Source organism: Oncorhynchus nerka, linkage group LG27 (genome assembly GCF_034236695.1).
Source record: "Oncorhynchus nerka isolate Pitt River linkage group LG27, Oner_Uvic_2.0, whole genome shotgun sequence".
NCBI classification, from domain to species: domain Eukaryota; kingdom Metazoa; phylum Chordata; class Actinopteri; order Salmoniformes; family Salmonidae; genus Oncorhynchus; species Oncorhynchus nerka.
Window position 1 is genome coordinate 85,483,199 of NC_088422.1, and position 17,737 is coordinate 85,500,935.

The 17,737-nt window shown below is 43.7% G+C and overlaps 2 protein-coding genes and 1 long non-coding RNA gene across 3 annotated transcripts; 2 read left to right on the forward strand and 1 right to left on the reverse strand.

Moving 5' to 3' along the window:
* Positions 1 to 125: 125 nt before the first annotated feature.
* cdkn2aip (CDKN2A interacting protein) lies at positions 126 to 5,779 on the forward strand. The gene is made up of 4 exons (XM_065012170.1): positions 126 to 230; positions 1,106 to 1,355; positions 4,144 to 4,259; positions 4,936 to 5,779. The coding sequence occupies exons 2-4, from the start codon at positions 1,108 to 1,110 to the stop codon at positions 5,475 to 5,477; spliced, it is 906 nt and encodes a 301-aa protein (XP_064868242.1). The 5' UTR covers positions 126 to 230; positions 1,106 to 1,107; the 3' UTR covers positions 5,478 to 5,779.
* Positions 5,780 to 5,959: 180 nt separating this feature from the next.
* On the forward strand, positions 5,960 to 8,504 carry LOC135565384 (uncharacterized). The gene is made up of 2 exons (XR_010461601.1): positions 5,960 to 6,188; positions 6,234 to 8,504. It is a non-coding gene; the product is annotated as an uncharacterized LOC135565384 (long non-coding RNA).
* A 4,328-nt stretch (positions 8,505 to 12,832) lies between these two features.
* On the reverse strand, positions 12,833 to 13,940 carry cart3 (cocaine- and amphetamine-regulated transcript 3). Its single transcript, XM_029646491.2, has 3 exons — positions 13,650 to 13,940; positions 13,431 to 13,514; positions 12,833 to 13,184 (listed from the first exon to the last, which is right to left on the reverse strand). The coding sequence occupies exons 1-3, from the start codon at positions 13,812 to 13,814 to the stop codon at positions 13,077 to 13,079; spliced, it is 357 nt and encodes a 118-aa protein (XP_029502351.1). The 5' UTR covers positions 13,815 to 13,940; the 3' UTR covers positions 12,833 to 13,076.
* Positions 13,941 to 17,737: the final 3,797 nt, after the last annotated feature.

Consider the following 17,737-nt stretch of genomic DNA (forward strand, 5'->3'; position numbering starts at 1 on the left):
TTAAACGTTTTCTTCCCTTGTACGATTGATTTAGCTACTGTAATGATAATTTTTTTCTATCTAAAACCACCCAACATATATATAAATTATCTCGAAGTAGCTATATCTTTGATCAAAAACATGTGGTATCTGTTGTTGCGCATTCGTGTGGCAGTTGTAGTTCGACAGTCAACTTGTTTGCATCACTGGTCATGACTCATACAGCAACGGCGCTGCCTGGACAGCTTGAGGTTTGTTCTGAACTATATATTTGCTATCAATAAAATATATTCTGCAACTTTCTATGATATAGTTATCCAGTAAGGTATATGTTGCTCAAATAAAGCTAACGTTAGCGTAGTGCAGCCACCAACATACGTTTGTTGTGTTTGCTAGCTAGGCTAATACCCGGCGTTTGTTTTAAAGTCTTATGCTAATTCAATGCTAGCTAACTAGCTAGCCACATTGGAGGATGGCTAGCTATGTAAAATATATTAACCCGGTTGATGTTAAGTTACTCACCGAATGATATGTTTGGATTCACTTCTGATGATAAATTAGCTAGTAACAACAGAGACGGTAATGTTAGATAACTGGCATTGCAACAAACTAACATTGACTTCCGTAAACAAGCGGTTTTCTGATTTGGCCCTACTAACGTTACGTGATATTTGTTATGAAAGCTAAATCGCCCTCTCCCCACAATCTCGAAGTTGCTTGGTAGGCAGTGATGACAATAATCACAAATAATAGATGCCAGCAGTGACTTTAAAAGATGTCAGAAGACGACTACTTCAGCTTCCGTAGCGTTATACTATTCCTTCTTAACAAGCCGCTGCTGACAAATTGCAGGTGAAGGACTCTGGCTATAACCATATTTCTGGTGTTATAACTATCATGGAACAGCAACAGCTTCCAGTGCCTGATAAATCTGTTGATGCCATGCCTCTAGAAAAACATGATAGACAGAGCACAAAACACACTGGATTTACTTAGTGTGGTATATAATTTCCCATCAAATCAGCTGATTTGATTTGAGTCTTGAGTAGCCTGTTTTTGCCTCTAGTCACTGTAACACTGATATAGCCTAACACACTGTGTCCTGTGTCTCTGCTCTGTGTTACAGTGATGGCGCAGGGGAGGAGTGGAGAGGACATTGTTTCAGAGTACCTGGACCAGAACCCTCACCTGGTCGAGTGGGTGGAGTCACTCCGAGGAGGGCATGAGACCAACAAGCAGTGGCATGCCAGACGAGAGTTTTTCCTGAGGAACATGGAGACGTTCCCCACAGTCCAGCCGGGCTTCCCCAGCCCCAGTCTGGACAGGCTGCTCTCACTGTCCATATGCTGGGCCAACCACATCTTCTTGGGCTGCAGGTATGTGTATTGTAGCCTGGTCCCAGATCTGTTTGTGCTGTCTTGTCAACTAGATCTCAAACAGGCGATATTTGAGGAATGGATAGAGGAACTTAGTTTTAATGGATTTCGATGTGGAGCGTTACTGTAATATAATTTTCACACTTCACACAAAATGTATGCACATACTACTGTAAGTATATCTGGATAAAAGCATCTGTTAACTGGCGTATACTACTATTTTATTTATTTTTTTTTATTTCACCTTTATTTAACCAGGTAGGCTAGTTGAGAACAAGTTCTCATTTGCAACTGCGACCTGGCCAAGACAAAGCATAGCAGTGTGAACAGACAACACAGAGTTACACATGGAGTAAACAATTAACAAGTCAATAACACAGTAGAAAAAAATGGGCAGTCTATATACAATGTGTGCAAAAGGCATGAGGAGGTAGGCAAATAATACAATTTTGCAGATTAACACTGGAGTGATAAATGATCAGATGGTAATGTACAGGTAGAGATATTGGTGTGCAAAAGAGCAGAAAAGTAAATCTTTTTTTTTTTTTTAAACAGTATAAAAACAGTATGGGAATGAGGTAGGTGAAAATGGGTGGGCTATTTACCAATAGACTATGTACAGCTGCAGCGATCGGTTAGCTGCTCGGATAGCTGATGTTTGAAGTTGGTGAGGGAGATAAAAGTCTCCAACTTCAGCGATTTTTGCAGTTCGTTCCAGTCACAGGCAGCAGAGTACTGGAACGAAAGGCGGCCAAATGAGGTGTTGGCTTTAGGGATGATCAGTGAGATACACCTGCTGGAGCGCGTGCTATGGATGGGTGTTGCCATCGTGACCAGTGAACTGAGATAAGGCGGAGCTTTACCTAGCATGGACTTGTAGATGACCTGGAGCCAGTGGGTCTGGCGACGAATATGTAGCGAGGGCCAGCCGACTAGAGCATACAAGTCGCAGTGGTGGGTGGTATAAGGTGCTTTGGTGACAAAACGGATGGCACTGTGATAGACTGCATCCAGTTTGCTGAGTAGAGTGTTGGAAGCCATTTTGTAGATGACATCGCCGAAGTCGAGGATCTGTAGGATAGTCAGTTTTACTAGGGTAAGCTTGGCGGCGTGGGTGAAGGAGGCTTTGTTGCGGAATAGAAAGCCGACTCTTGATTTGATTTTCGATTGGAGATGTTTGATGTGAGTCTGGAAGGAGAGTTTGCAGTCTAGCCAGACACCTAGGTACTTATAGATGTCCACATATTCAAGGTCGGAACCATCCAGGGTGGTGATGCTAGTCGGGCATGCGGGTGCAGGCAGCGATCGGTTGAAAAGCATGCATTTGGTTTTACTCGCGTTTAAGAGCAGTTGGAGGCCACGGAAGGAGTGCTGTATGGCATTGAAGCTCGTTTGGAGGTTAGATAGCACAGTGTCCAATGACGGGCCGAAAGTATATAGAATGGTGTCGTCTGCGTAGAGGTGGATCAGGGAATCGCCCGCAGCAAGAGCAACATCATTGATATATACAGAGAAAAGAGTCGGCCCGAGAATTGAACCCTGTGGCACCCCCATAGAGACTGCCAGAGGACCGGACAGCATGCCCTCCGATTTGACACACTGAACTCTGTCTGCAAAGTAATTGGTGAACCAGGCAAGGCAGTCATCCGAGAAACCGAGGCTATTGAGTCTGCCGATAAGAATATGGTGATTGACAGAGTCGAAAGCCTTGGCGAGGTCGATGAAGACGGCTGCACAGTACTGTCTTTTATCGATGGCGGTTATGATATCGTTTAGTACCTTGAGCGTGGCTGAGGTGCACCCGTGACCGGCTCGGAAACCAGATTGCACAGCGGAGAAGGTACGGTGGGATTCGAGATGGTCAGTGACCTGTTTGTTGACTTGGCTTTCGAAGACCTTAGATAGGCAGGGCAGGATGGATATAGGTCTATAGCAGTTTGGGTCCAGGGTGTCTCCCCCTTTGAAGAGGGGGATGACTGCGGCAGCTTTCCAATCCTTGGGGATCTCAGACGATATGAAAGAGAGGTTGAACAGGCTGGTAATAGGGGTTGCGACAATGGCGGCAGATAGTTTCAGAAATAGAGGGTCCAGATTGTCAAGCCCAGCTGATTTGTACGGGTCTAGGTTTTGCAGCTCTTTCAGAACATCTGCTATCTGGATTTGGGTAAAGGAGAACCTGGAGAGGCTTGGGCGAGGAGCTGCGGGGGGGGCGGAGCTGTTGGCCGAGGTTGGAGTAGCCAGGCGGAAGGCATGGCCAGCCGTTGAGAAGTGCTTATTGAAGCTTTCGATAATCGTGGATTTATCGGTGGAGACCGTGTTACCTAGCCTCAGTGCAGTGGGCAGCTGGGAGGAGGTGCTCTTGTTCTCCATGGACTTCAGTGTCCCAGAACTTTTTGGAGTTGGAGCTACAGGATGCTACAGAGACGAGCTGAGCTGCAATGGCCTGGTTATGCATCCACCATAGTAGTTGAAAACCTGCTGGAAAGGACAGTGTGAAAAGGAAATATCCGAGACAGTACAGTATATGGTTGGGGTCTGCACTGTTGATAGGTTGAAAAGAGTATTAGTTAGAGTTATAATGGGGGGTGCTGCTGGTGTTCTTCCATAGCATCTGGTTTAAAATAGTTCAACACTAGAACATATACTCTCCAGTTTGGACCAACCAGAATGAAAAACTACTACAGTATTTCAAAAAAGTAAACCAATGTAAAAACAAACAAACAAAACAGGAGACAAGGGTCAACTGTCCTAAAAGGAATTTAGTCTTCTTCTGACTGTTGTTTTGCAGATACCCTCAACCTGTCATGGACAGGATCAAGGAAATGGCAGAGGGAGTGGTTGTCAATGATGCTCCAGTTCGAAAGACCAGAGATGAAATCTTGGGGAAAGGAAAGAGGACTGCAGGTATGATGCTGAAATCCTACTGTATATTCAGTTGTGTACATACTTCTCAAAGCTAGTTTTTATTACTTTTTCCCCCTTCTAATTTTTATTACTACTTGTTATTTAGGACTTTGTTTGACATTTGATCCTTGATTGATATTGTACTGCATTGTTGAAGAGAGTTAGCAAGTAAGTATTTCACTGTACTGTTTACACCTGTATCCTGTGCACTTGATCAATAAACGTTGATTTCATTTGAATTTGAAACTATTTAAAGTTTAGATTCCTTGAATAGTTTAGAGAGGCCAACTTTAAACGTTTGAATTGACGCTAATATTATTGCCCTACAAAAACAAATGGCCTGTCTTTGCTTCAGGGTTGTACAGTATTGTTAACTCATAGAAGTGATTCAGTACACTGAACGATAATTACTGTGATGCTGTATATCCATTTCTGTATATTTGTGGGACAATTAAAGTGGGAAAAGTTCTGTACTTTTCCATCAAACATACTCTACATTGTTACGGTTAGATGAATCATACAGCAGTATTTTTTCTGCTGCTTTTGTTTTGGCCTTGAAGTAAACGCTGCCTATCCGACGCCTCCCTCACACCGCTGGAATCTGTCCTCTGCAGGTGACGCCAGTGTTGCCGGGAAGAATCCCTACTCAGTTGTCTTTTATCTCGCTGATTCTCAGGGGGCGACGACGACAGCTGCGGCAAGCGGACCAAGCCTGGGAACCCCTTCAAGCAAGGCCCACCCCCGCAGGCACCTGCCGAACACCAGCCCTTCTTCAACCGCCTCTACAAGGCTGTGGCGTGGAAGCTGGTGTCGGCAGGGGGCTTCGGCCCCAACCTGGACCACTTTGAGATCCTGCGTGCCTGCACTGAGTCGTCCAAAGAGAGCCTGAGCTGCGTCTTTGTGCCCCTGAAAGACATCCCCGACCTGCCTGCGGCGCGCTCCCAGAAGGAGGGCCAGGTGTGCGAGCTGCGCTGCCAGACAGTCTATCTGGGCACGGGCTACGGGCGTGACGAGGCAGCCGCCAGGGCCATGGCATCCAAGGAGGCCCTCAAGGCCTTCCAGGGGCGCAAGGTGACGGTGAAGATCTGCCGGCGGCGGTTCAATGGTAGGGATGTAGAGGATCTGGTGCTGCTGGATGATCAGCCCAGGAACCCGGGCTTCCCTCCCGCTATCAGCTACCCCTTCCAGCCAGAGCAGCAGGGAGACGGGCCTTCGTAGCACAGCCATGGGTCATAGAGTATCCTCCGGGGGCCTTTCCAGGGTCATGTTCAGTAGGCATCAAAATTTAGTAAAATGGGGACGTAGGAATGGGGGTTTGAAATAATTTCACAATTTGAATAGTATAATCAATTTTTTGTCAGATATTTGAAATACATGTGTTATTGTATTTTTATTTTTTTTACCTGAGCACTGCTGCGGGAGGGAGAGAGGCTGGCGCTCTATTGCTGCAGCTGCAGAGGGGGCGAACAGGTGGATGGAGGGAGAGAGGCTGGCGCTCTATTGCTGCAGCTGCAGAGGGGGCGAACAGGTGGATGGAGGGAGAGAGGCTGGCGCTCTATTGCTGCAGCTGCAGAGGGGGCGAACAGGTGGATGGAGGGAGAGAGGCTGGCGCTCTATTGCTGCAGCTGCAGAGGGGCGAACAGGTGGATGGAGGGAGAGAGGCTGGCGCTCTATTGGCAGCTGCAGAGGGGCGAACAGGTGGATGGAGGGAGAGAGGCTGGCGCTCTATTGCTGCAGCTGCAGAGGGGCGAACAGGTGGATGGAGGGAGAGAGGCTGGCGCTCTATTGCTGCAGCTGCAGAGGGGGCGAACAGGTGGATGGAGGGAGAGAGGCTGGCGCTCTATTGCTGCAGCTGCAGAGGGGGCGAACAGGTGGATGGAGGGAGAGAGGCTGGCGCTCTATTGCTGCAGCTGCAGAGGGGGCGAACAGGTGGATGGAGGGAGAGAGGCTGGCAGCTGCAGAGGGGGCGAACAGGTGGATGGAGGGAGAGAGGCTGGCGCTCTATTGCTGCAGCTGCAGAGGGGGCGAACAGGTGGATGGAGGGAGAGAGGCTGGCGCTCTATTGCTGCAGCTGCAGAGGGGGCGAACAGGTGGATGGAGGGAGAGAGGCTGGCGCTCTATTGCTGCAGCTGCAGAGGGGGCGAACAGGTGGATGGAGGGAGAGAGGCTGGCGCTCTATTGCTGCAGCTGCAGAGGGGGCGAACAGGTGGATGGAGGGAGAGAGGCTGGCGCTCTATTGCTGCAGCTGCAGAGGGGGCGAACAGGTGGATGGAGGGAGAGAGAGAGACACCAAGGCAATTCAATGTTATTTATTATCCTATATAACAGTGCCTGTCTTGACTGGAGTAGTCTAGAGAAGCTAGCCAGCTATAGCTAGCTGGGCTAATTGAGGCCACATGCTGTGCTTTTCCCCCAACCCCATTCAGATAAAACAACAGCCTACCTGTTGGTTGTTATTCTTTCACATTTCGCTACATTTTAATTCAGTCATTTTATTCCATCTTGCATTGCATAAGTGAACTTTCATTCCACTTGTTACACATTTAGCCTCTTTTCCACGTTGATTGGCCTCCATAAACAACAAGCTACACATGGCTACCGGTCGGCTACCGGTCGGCTGCCGGTGCACAGTGCACCTCATAAAAACAACATTAAAAAGTTAGTTTTATTAAATTAATCATTTGAAATGGCATGGTATATCCTTGTATGTAACAATGTCCCATGGATATTTTAATTTAGAAAAATAATTTTCTGTGTAAAATAGGCCTATATTTCTTTTTTCTCACAAAATTGTATACTCACACAAGTATTCAAATACTAACGTCTGTTCGAATATTCGAATAACCATGCACATCCCTAACTGGGAGGAACTACCTCTCCTGGTCCAATAATACATGCTAATTTCAGTTTCTCGTTCCGAAACGTTTTGCTACTGTGTGCCCTAATGAACACGGCCCTGGTATTTAGAAGTTGTGTGGGTTTGAATGGAGCTGCTCTATGAGTCATACAGTACCACTGAATGGATGGACTCAATGCATCACCACCACTTAGTAGTTTTTATGCTTTTATTATTCTTGAGCGTATACCCAGTTCTTGTTCCATAGGTCATTTGGATTCCTTCAGAGTGGGGATGGTAAGAAGTTCAGTCCCTTTTAGTATCGGTTGTGCCTGTCTGCTGCCTACAACAATGGAGAAATGTACACACTTCGTAAGGGTGTGGTTCACAAAATGTCACCACATTTTCCCTCCCTTTGCTTGGGTCTATAGTCACGCCATGCACTTTCCTTCTATGTCCTCTAGCTCAGGGCTCCGGGGTGAAGTTCCCCCTAGATCTAGGATCAGCTTCCTCTCCCTCAATCCTAACCTTAGCCATTAGTCAGGAAAATGCTAAACTGACCCAGGATCAGCCTCTAGGTGCAACTTAACCCTACACCTAGCTCAGGACTATGGTGGATAGTGCGGCTGCACTGGGTCTGACCCTCAAGCCATTTAATCAGCTATCTGATTAACAACCCAACCACTAGACGAGGGACATTTCTACCGTTTATCAATACCGTTAATAACATGCAACTAATGAATCCTGTGTGGCTCGTCATTCGAGTTTTCTATTGATGCTTCAAATCTCCCTGAGTGATCACATTACAAATGTTATGCTTTTTTTGTTTAATGAAGTTACAAAGTTAGTCATGGAATGAGAATGAGGTATACTTTTGATCATTTAACACCGGCTCTCGTATTTAAAATGCACAAGTCCTCTGACAGAATCATTATTTCAACTGTTGTTTTCTGTTCACAGTAGAATGCATTGTCACTATTATAACTCAGTGTGTTTGTCTGAATACAAACGGAGGCATCTTGTTTAGTTGTTCTGCATGATGTAGATCTTGTTGATGATGGAACTTTGACATTCATTTAAAACCACTCTGTTCTATTTTGTGTGAGGAAAGCTGTTGAGAAAATGTCGGTTTTTGTTATGTTTCTGAATTGATTCAGTAATTCTAAAGGAGATGATTGGCGTTAAGCCAGGTTCATAGAATTGTATGATATGTTTGATAGTGCTTGAGTCTTTACATTCAAAAATCATCAATGGAAGATCGCTGCTGTAATGTTTTGCTTTTCAAAGCTGAATGATATGAAATGGGTTGCGTTGATGTGTAAATGGCCACAATATTTAGTGACATTTTACATTTCTATGAGCGGTCCCTGTTTCTATATTTTTGTTAATAAAAGTAATTTAAGAATGTTTTTCATCCAATGATTGTCTCTTATCCACACTGACATGAAGAGGGTGAAACACATTTATCAAAGTCCCAATTATGGTAAGGTTGGGTTGCCATCAAGTCTTTGGGGTTTGAATTTTGATAGTTGTAGCCTTATTGATTATTGACTGATAGATTATTTCAATTCATCCATACAGGTTTTGGAGAGGTGCAGGGGCCTGCCACACTGGGCGCCCGGGGAGCTGTTGTTGTAGGGGATAAAGTGCCTTGCTCAAGGGCACAAGGGTTGCTGGCTCGTCTCCCTAACCGCTAGGCTACCTGTCGCCCATGTAGTATGTCTCAAGCATAATGACTCAGGGTAATGAAAACACATGCTAGGATATATTTAAGCAATACGGCACGAGAGGGTATTGTATATGGCCAATATACCATGGCTAAGGGCTGATCTTAGGCACGACGCATCGCCTGGATACAGCCCTTAGCCATGGAATATTGGTCATATACCACAAACCCCCGTGGTGCCTTATTGCTATTATAAACTGGTTACCAACATAATTAGAGCAGTAAAAATAAATGTTTTGTCATACCCGTGGTATACGGTCTGATATTCCACGGGTGTCAGCCAATCAGCATTCAGGGCTCGAAACAACCCAGTTCATAATAATCAGATAATGTTCTTGCCATCCACTTTTTCTCATTACAGTCCTTAGAGTCTGCTACTGATTTACAAGTAATTGTGCCTAGTCACTCTCCCTGGCATCTTCATTACGTTCTTCTCTCAATAGCCGTAATAATAATGTAATAGATGCACCCATCAAAATACATTTTGAGTCACCCTTGGTCGGCTCCTTGTTCCCGCTTAATAGGTGTTATTTGCTTTACAAGCCAAGTCAAGTACTTATAAATCGTGATTTAATTGGCATATTGGTGGCTGACCTCATCCTGACCCGCCGCTGTCTTGCGTCACCATCATAGTGTTTCCTTTAGGTTGTTGTAGTACTGCTGGAGAGTTAGTATGTGTTTACGCTACTCACAGCTAGTTAACTGTGGAATATGTTCCTTTAGATATACACTGAGTATACAAAACATTAAGAACACCTGCTGAATATTAGGAAGGTGTTCCTAATGTTTGGTATACTCAGTGTATAATACTCAATGAGTGAAGGGAAAAGGATGTTTTAGCACAGCATGGTTACATACCATATGTATGTAGTGTGATTGTAACAACAAGGCATTGAGGGTCCTTTGGAATGAACATTATTGTATGTGGTGGGGAAGTGAATCTGATGGAAAAGTGTTCTGTACAACCCACAGATGGTGTTTCATAGATAGTGATAACACTCACACACATACATGAGTGCATCTGACCCTTGTCAATTTGATGAGTCAAATATTTTAATTGTACCTGTCTCACTCCCTATCAAATAAAGACATATGCCAGAACTAGCAACAGAGCAAAATACTGCATGAAAGACAAGGCTGTGTTTAGGTTATGTAAAGTTTATGTAAATAAGCCAGCTGCAGCATAATTTGCTATGTGACCTGATTTCTCTGGCTCTAAACAGCCCATTATTAACTACCATGTTTGTCCTCACATCTGAAGTGTCAGCCGAATAGTTATTTAAAGGCCCAGTGGAGTCAAAAAACAACCTTCTGCACAACAACACTCCCCACTCTGAGCCAACTCCTGTGCTCTGTTGGGTGAGACTTTTGAGCTTTGAGTGGCATGTGTTCTTGCACTGAAGATGAAGAGTTTGAGCTCTGCCCTGGACAGAACTGAATGCACGCTGCCAGTGGCGTGTATTCATGGGTGGCAAGGGAGGCCAGGCTTCCCCCCAAAAACGGACCAAGAAAAATAAAACAAATCTTGAGTCTTTATGTGTTTCATAATTTTCGAAACAGCGTCCCTCTGTCTTGGTATATGTAGGCCATCTATTTGATGCCCCTTGGTCCAAAAGAGTATGGCGATGTTGCTGCAAGCCAGCGAGCACCCTTGAATAAAAAAGTATCAAATAATAGCTATTCAGCATTGAGCTAAACTGAGTGAGCTCAACTGTGAATGGTCCTGGCATTCCAAAAAAGTGTCAAGGGAAGCCAGTTTGGATTTGGTTTCACTCCTATCAAATCGCATTGAGAGCATAGGTCATTGACAGAAACAACTTGAATTGTTGCACCTCCTTTTGATTTCCTCCAGCGGCTAGCTAGCTAAAATTGTCCCTTTCCTTTAGGCCTATACAGTATATCACGGTCACAAGGCATATGAACCAACAGATTATAGAGCAAACCACGCAATTATCACAACACATAGGTTGTAACCGCTACTGTCTGTTACACAAACATGTTCAATCATAGAGACATGTACAGATATCAAGCTTGTTGTTGGCCAACTTTTTTGGAGAAATTAGATTTTATTTGTCTCCACTATTGACTTAACGTTGTTTATGACCAGGCTCTTTGCAGGAAAGTAAGTTTGATGTGCGTCAGTGCATGCCGTTAACATTGCCATCAGCAGGTAACTTTCAGATAATGGTCCTTTTTCCAGTCTCATTCATCATCACTGTCCCGAGTGGGCTTCTCTGTGTGTACATCCATCAGACTATACTGTCAACCAGAGAGTTCCCCCCTCCAGCGATCTATTCAATATTAATAAACATAAAGGAAACTAACGTGTAGAGAAGTAACACCATGTGTGTGTATTACATGGGTATGTGTGAAACTCACTCCCCAGACTGAAGTAGCCCCACTTATGGCACGACTGGTAAGATGCTTCAGCAGGACGGTCACGTACGTTTGCAAGGAAAGGTCCTGGGCTCGAGCCTAGGTATGAGCCCATTCAGGAGGAAGCGGTACTTGCTAGGCAAGCTGTGTGAGGTCCATTACAGGTGGTGCGGTGACCCAGATCTGCAGTTTCGCTCAGATCAATGCTGGGGACTGGGGTTGCTGTAGAGTAAGTTGGGGGGGTGAATGTAGAAACTCACTCCTTAGCCTGAAGTTGTGCCGGTGAGGAGCTTGCTTTTCAGTGACGCGACTGGTAAGACGATTCAGGAGGGCGGACAGTGTGTTTGAAAGGCAGGTGCCAAATAGACCGAAAGAACATTCTGTTCAGTTTATTTGTGTTGTAGAATGCAACACAATCTAGAGGAAAAAGAAACACACACCTATTTAGGCGAGGTGCTGGCTAGCAGAGTGGAAAACTTGAAAATAAAGGAGAGCCGCACACTCTAAGAGCTCAGATGCAAAAAATGAATGCCCAACGTTTCGACAGGCAAACTGTCTTCACCAGGGTATGAACGCAACACATTCATTATTAATGAGACATGGGCCCATCGGAAAAGAGAGAGGAGAGGAATCAGAGAGACAGCCTGGACAAGTGAGGGATGGAGGTGGAGATGGTGGAGATCAACCGCAGTGGGAGAGGATGGGTAAATTTGAGCTATTTAGGTATGTGGTGTTGTAAGGCAATCCACAACTATGAACTATGTCAGCAATCCCACCTCCTGCCTTACAACACCTATCTCGGCGTCACCGATTGCATTTATATAATTAGCTGATATGACCTCACAGCCTAACAATGTCCTACGATTCAGTCCTATGTTTGAATCAGATACACACCTTGGTGTGATAATATGTGAGAATATGTGTTCCAAATGGCAACCTATTCTCTATACACTGCTCTACTTATGACCAGAGCCCATCAACAACAACTTGATTTACAACATGTTTTGCAAACACCAACTGTCAGGTTTGTGAGCCACTTTGGGTGGAACAGAATGGAAAAATTCAAACCAGCTACTTTTGTGTTATTTCAGGAAATACTGTAATAAAAGGGTTTGCTTTCCTCTAACCGAGTAATATTGGTTACCTCACAACAATGCAAAGACACCCCAAAAAAGCCTGGAGTGACACCAATGCTTCTATGGAAAAACACCACAAGGGAAATAGTTCAATAACACACTTTTTATTCACTTCAAAACCATAAAATATTCTCTACAAGTTGAACTATTGTGATTATATAACTTTTATTTATCTTAATGAAGGTAGTGTAAATGTCTAATGCTCTAAGTAAATACTATTTATAAGATTAAACAAATGTACATACACTACTGTTTTGTTTATGTCCGACCATATCTCCATTTGACCTAAAAATGATATTTAATTCTCAGTCCAGACAAGACTCAGCCCTCATGAATCCATGTACTTCATGACTAATATTATCGGTAGGTATTTTTTACTTCATGAGTTTATAGGAAATAACCCATTACATTATCGCACACAGCATTGCGCATCATCTTTATTCATGTGGATCATGAAATGATTGGAGCAAAGAGAGACCACTCAGACTGCTTTACAAAACCAGATAGAACGCTGTTTATTCATAGCACAACTCATTTTTGGTTACAGAAACATCCAGTTGAAAATAAAACATTTCAGAACTTCAAAAGAAGCCTTTTTGGGGACAATCCTCAGAATGCAACCTGTCACTCTCCGGAAAATCCTATATTGTAGTATCATAACAATATTCCTATATCACATATCGTTCTGATGTAACAGTTTTAGTTTGCCATCAACTTCTAACTTACATTCAGACCAATTCAATTCACAAGCACTTGAGCAGGTAAGAGTTGCAGAAAGCTCCGCGAGGACAGTCGCACATTTTGCCGATTCTCGCGCCCTTTCTCACTGCGCACTGCTCTCCAACGTCGCACTGAAAAAAAGAAGGTCGACAAAATAAGACCGTGTGCGACATTTTTGCCAACAGATGCAAAGTTCTGTGGGGCCATATCCACCTGTCACCACATCAGATCACATCATCCACAAAACATGGCACATGAACGCATTTAGTGAAAGTTCAAATGTTGAAATGTAGTTTTACGCGCCAGTTTAGGCAATCCGTTTTTCGAAATATAGGTCGTTCCATGTTTAGAAGGTTCGTTCAAATTGTTAAATTTACCGTAGGGACTTGGCCGAATTTCTTTTCCCAGAATGGAAGTCTCTTGGTCTGCAGCTTTTTAAGAACGTCATGTAGTGCTCCAAGCTGTGGGAAATATTGACACATTAGAATGAGACATCCTTCCAAAGCAGACCTTTCAAATAGACAAAAATCTAATGCTCATTAACCATTAAAGTCGCAGGTTTTACTAGATAGAATAGAAACTAGCTAGAAACTTACCAGTTGCTTTTCGTTGGTCAAATTCGGATCTTTGGGGTAGAAGTCTCTCACACTTCTTGTGTCGAGGTCCAATTCGGAATCCGAGTAGTCAATTTCAGCACTAAGAACGATGGACAGCAACACCGCGCAAACCACCGCTCTGGTCCATAGCCTGGAGCTCTCCATGGTCCTAATGAGATTGCGCACAGTAGAAGATATCTTTCGTCTCCAAAAGGTCCCGTTCTAATACTCCAGTTACCGCAATCCAAACACCTTTTATCTGTGTACCGCCGTGGCCGAAGTCTGTGACTTCCGTTGCGCCACCTTAACCATAGATTTTTCATGCGTAAGAGAGATGGCGTGGGTGAGTCATTACGTAAAGTTGGATGGCTTGTAATTGCTTAAAGTTGTGGGCGCTCCTACAAGGCACAGCTTACTCACTTTTTTTTCATTGACGACATGAGATGTTTTCTATGACATGGTACAGTGCCTTCGGAAAGAATTCAGATCCCTTGACTTTTTCCACATTTTGTAATGTTACAGCCTTATTCTAAAATGGATTCAATTGTTTCACACCTCATCAATCTACACACAATACCCCATAATGACAAAGCAAAAACAGTTTTTTTTAAACGTTTGCTCATTTATTTAAAAAAAATGAAATATCACATTTACATAAGTATTCAGACCCTTTACTCAGTACTTTGTTGAAGCACCTTTGGCAGGGATTACAGCCTGGATTCTTCTTCGGTATGATGCTAAAAGCTTGGCACTCTGCAGATCCTCTAAAGCTCTGTCAGGTTGGATGGGGAGTGTTGCTGCACAGCTATTTTCCGTTCTCTTCATAGATGTTCGATCGGGTTCAAGGCCTTGGTTTTGCTGGGACACTCAAGGACACTCAGAGACTTGTCCCGAAGCCACTCCTGCATTGTCTTTGCTGTGTGCTTAGGGTCATTGTCTTGTTGGAAGGTGAGTCTTTGCCCCAGTCTGAGGTCCCGAGCGCTCTGGAACAGGTTTTCATCAAGGATCTCTCTGTACTTTGCTCCGTTCATCTTTGCCTTGTTCCTGACTAGTCTCCCGGTCCCTGCCGCTGAAAAACATCCCCACGGCATGATGCTGCCACCACCATGCTTCACCGTAGGGATGGTGACAGGTTTCCTCCAGATGTGACACTTGGCATTCAGGCCAAAGAGTTCAATCTTGGTTTCATCAGACCAGAGAATCGTGTTTCTCATGGTCTGAAAGTCTTTAGGTGGCTTTTGGCAAACTCCAAGCGGGCTATCATGTGCCTTTTACTGAGGAGTGGCTTCCGTCTGGCCACTCTACCATAAAGGCCTGATTGGTGGAGTGCTGCAGAGATGGTTGTCCTTCTGGAAGATTCTCCCATCTCCACAGAGGAACTCTGGAGCTCTGTCAGAATGACCATTGGGTTCTTGGTCACCTCCCTGACCAATGCCCATCTCCCCCATTGCTCAGTTTGGCTGGGTGACCAGCTCTAGGAAGAGTCTTGGTGGTTCAAAACTTCTTCAATTTAAGAATGATGGAGGCCACTGTGTTCTTGGGGACCTTCAATGCTACAGAAATGTTTTTGTACCCTTCCCCAGAGCTGTGCCTCGACATAATCTTGTCTCGGAGCTCTACAGACAATTCATTCGACCTCATGGCTTGGTTTTTGCTCTGGCATGCACTGCCATCTGTGGGACCTTATATAGACAGGTGTGTACATTTCAAATCATGTCCAATCAATTGAATTTACCACAGGTGGACTCCAATCAAGTTGTAGAAACATCTCAAGGATGATCAATGGAAACAGGATGCACCTGAGCTCAATTTCGAGTCTCATAGCAAAGGGTCTGAATACTTATGTAAAAAAGGTATTTCTGTTTTTTATTTTTAATGCATTTGCAAAAATGTCTAAAAACCTGTTTTCTCTTCGTCGTTATGGAGCATTGTGTGTACATTGCTGAGATGTTTTTATTTCATTTATCCATTGTAGAATAAGGCTGTAACTCCAAAAAATGTGGAAAAAGCCAAGAGGTCTGAATACTTTCCGACGGCTCTGTTTGTACCAGAAAGACCACCCCCATATCCATGTTGGACGGGATGACGAAGTACATTTGGAGAGGGGTCATTTGTTGGCAGAGGAAAGACGGAAGAAAAATAGTTTCTCGGATAGAGCATGGTGCTTGCAACGCCAGGGTTGAGAGTTCGAATCTCACGGAGGACCAGTACAAAACGTATGTACTCACAACTGTAAGTCGACCTAAATAATAGCGTCTGCCAAATTACGAAAATAGTTACGCTATATCACTGTAGGTGATTTTATCAAATAATTACACCAGTTTTATAGTGTATTTTGGACACATTACAGATTACACGTGAAAAATAAAATGTAGGACTATAGTTTTAGTTACCTCTGGTGCCATGTGCTGTAAGTTTATGTCACATTTTCTCGCCAAATAATCATGGCATTCAGAAATCATCTTACGGCAAATATGTGACCCTGTCTTTGTGTGTCACCTCTCCCCTCGTTCTGTGAAGAGACTTGGTTGGGAAACAGACTGAACTGGTCAGAACTGCACATGACGCACTAGCCTACTCATCTTTAACCATTCTGTGCATTAAGACAATTAACCACAACACAAGCAGGGTTATCGTGTAGAGATGATCATTGACACAGATCACAGAAAGATATACTGTGTTGCTGTCTTGCGGTTACATTTTGTTTTGTTCTTGATCATCTCGGTTTCTGACGGCAGCATCAAGTGTCTCCGGGTTCGGAGCTGGCTATTCACGAAACATCCGAGACATCTCTTTTGATCTCTTATTTCCGCGATATCCCAGTTTCCTGTCTGTCAGCCCGAGACGGAGATGAGGACTAAAGCGCTTTGATTGCGCTAGGGCTGCTGCGCGTTTGTGAGTCACTACTCTATTTTCCAATTACCGACTTAGACGCCGATAGGCCTATTAAAACATTTTTATTCACAGCAGATTTAAAAAAAAAAAAAAAAACGTTTATTAGCAGTGGTGGAAACGTACCCAATTTGTCATGGGCAACTTTGTCTCAAGTAAAAGTGAAAGTCACCCAGTGAAATGCCACTTGAGTAAAAGTCTAAAAGTATCTGGTTTTAAATGTACTTAAGTAAAGTGGTGGAAAAAGTACCCAATTGTCATACTTGAGTAAAAGTTTAAAAAAAGAGGAAAAAGTAAATGATATTGGCTACATCAAATGTTTTAAATAAGCAAACCAGTTGGCACAATTTTCTTATTGTTTAAAAACAAATCTGGGACAATCGGGTGCAGGTTTCTTACCGTTCCACTCAAGCCAATTTCAATAACTAATTTGTTATTATTTGTGATCAGTTTGCTTTGCTTTTATTGAACGTAGGCCTACGCAAAGATGTCTGCATTTGTGTTGAGTTGTGATGTTTTGCATTGTGTTGTTGCCATGGTTTTATTCAACAGCAAATCAGCTGCTAGGAGAGCTTCTCCTCTCATTCATGTATTTCCTAACTAGACCCAACAACAAAGCACCAATTAACCTACAAATGGAGGGTCAAGGAAATGAAGCTTTTTATTGATCATGGAGGCAGCCAAAGCCAACCCACATTCTGGGAAATTCAGATAATTAGAACCAGATTTCTGTCAGACCAAATAAATCAACCTTGGTGATATACATAGGGCCTACTTCAATCCATCAATGTAGAAGGCGTCAGGCACTGACTGCAAAACTTAGTCTGGCTCTACTTTTTAGTGCAACAACAGTAGTTACTCCATATATGCTTTTTTAAATCTACAATTGAATGGAAAAGTTTCATTAGACAAGACTCCAATATTTGTATTGATCTGTCACACATAAAACACAAAAATACCAACAAACACAACAAACACAGTCAACACCACACAATGTCATATAAAGAGCTCCAGACCATGATATTGATTGATTGATTTTATTTTATGTTTGTGTGTGTTTAGGAGTGCAATAGGGAGGAGACAAGTGAAAATACAGTAGAAAAGTACAAGAGAGAGAGGATCCAGGTTAAATGTTATCCAACTTGTTTGCACTGAGTGAGGGATTCTGTTATGATGGTATGAAGGCACACTTCCTT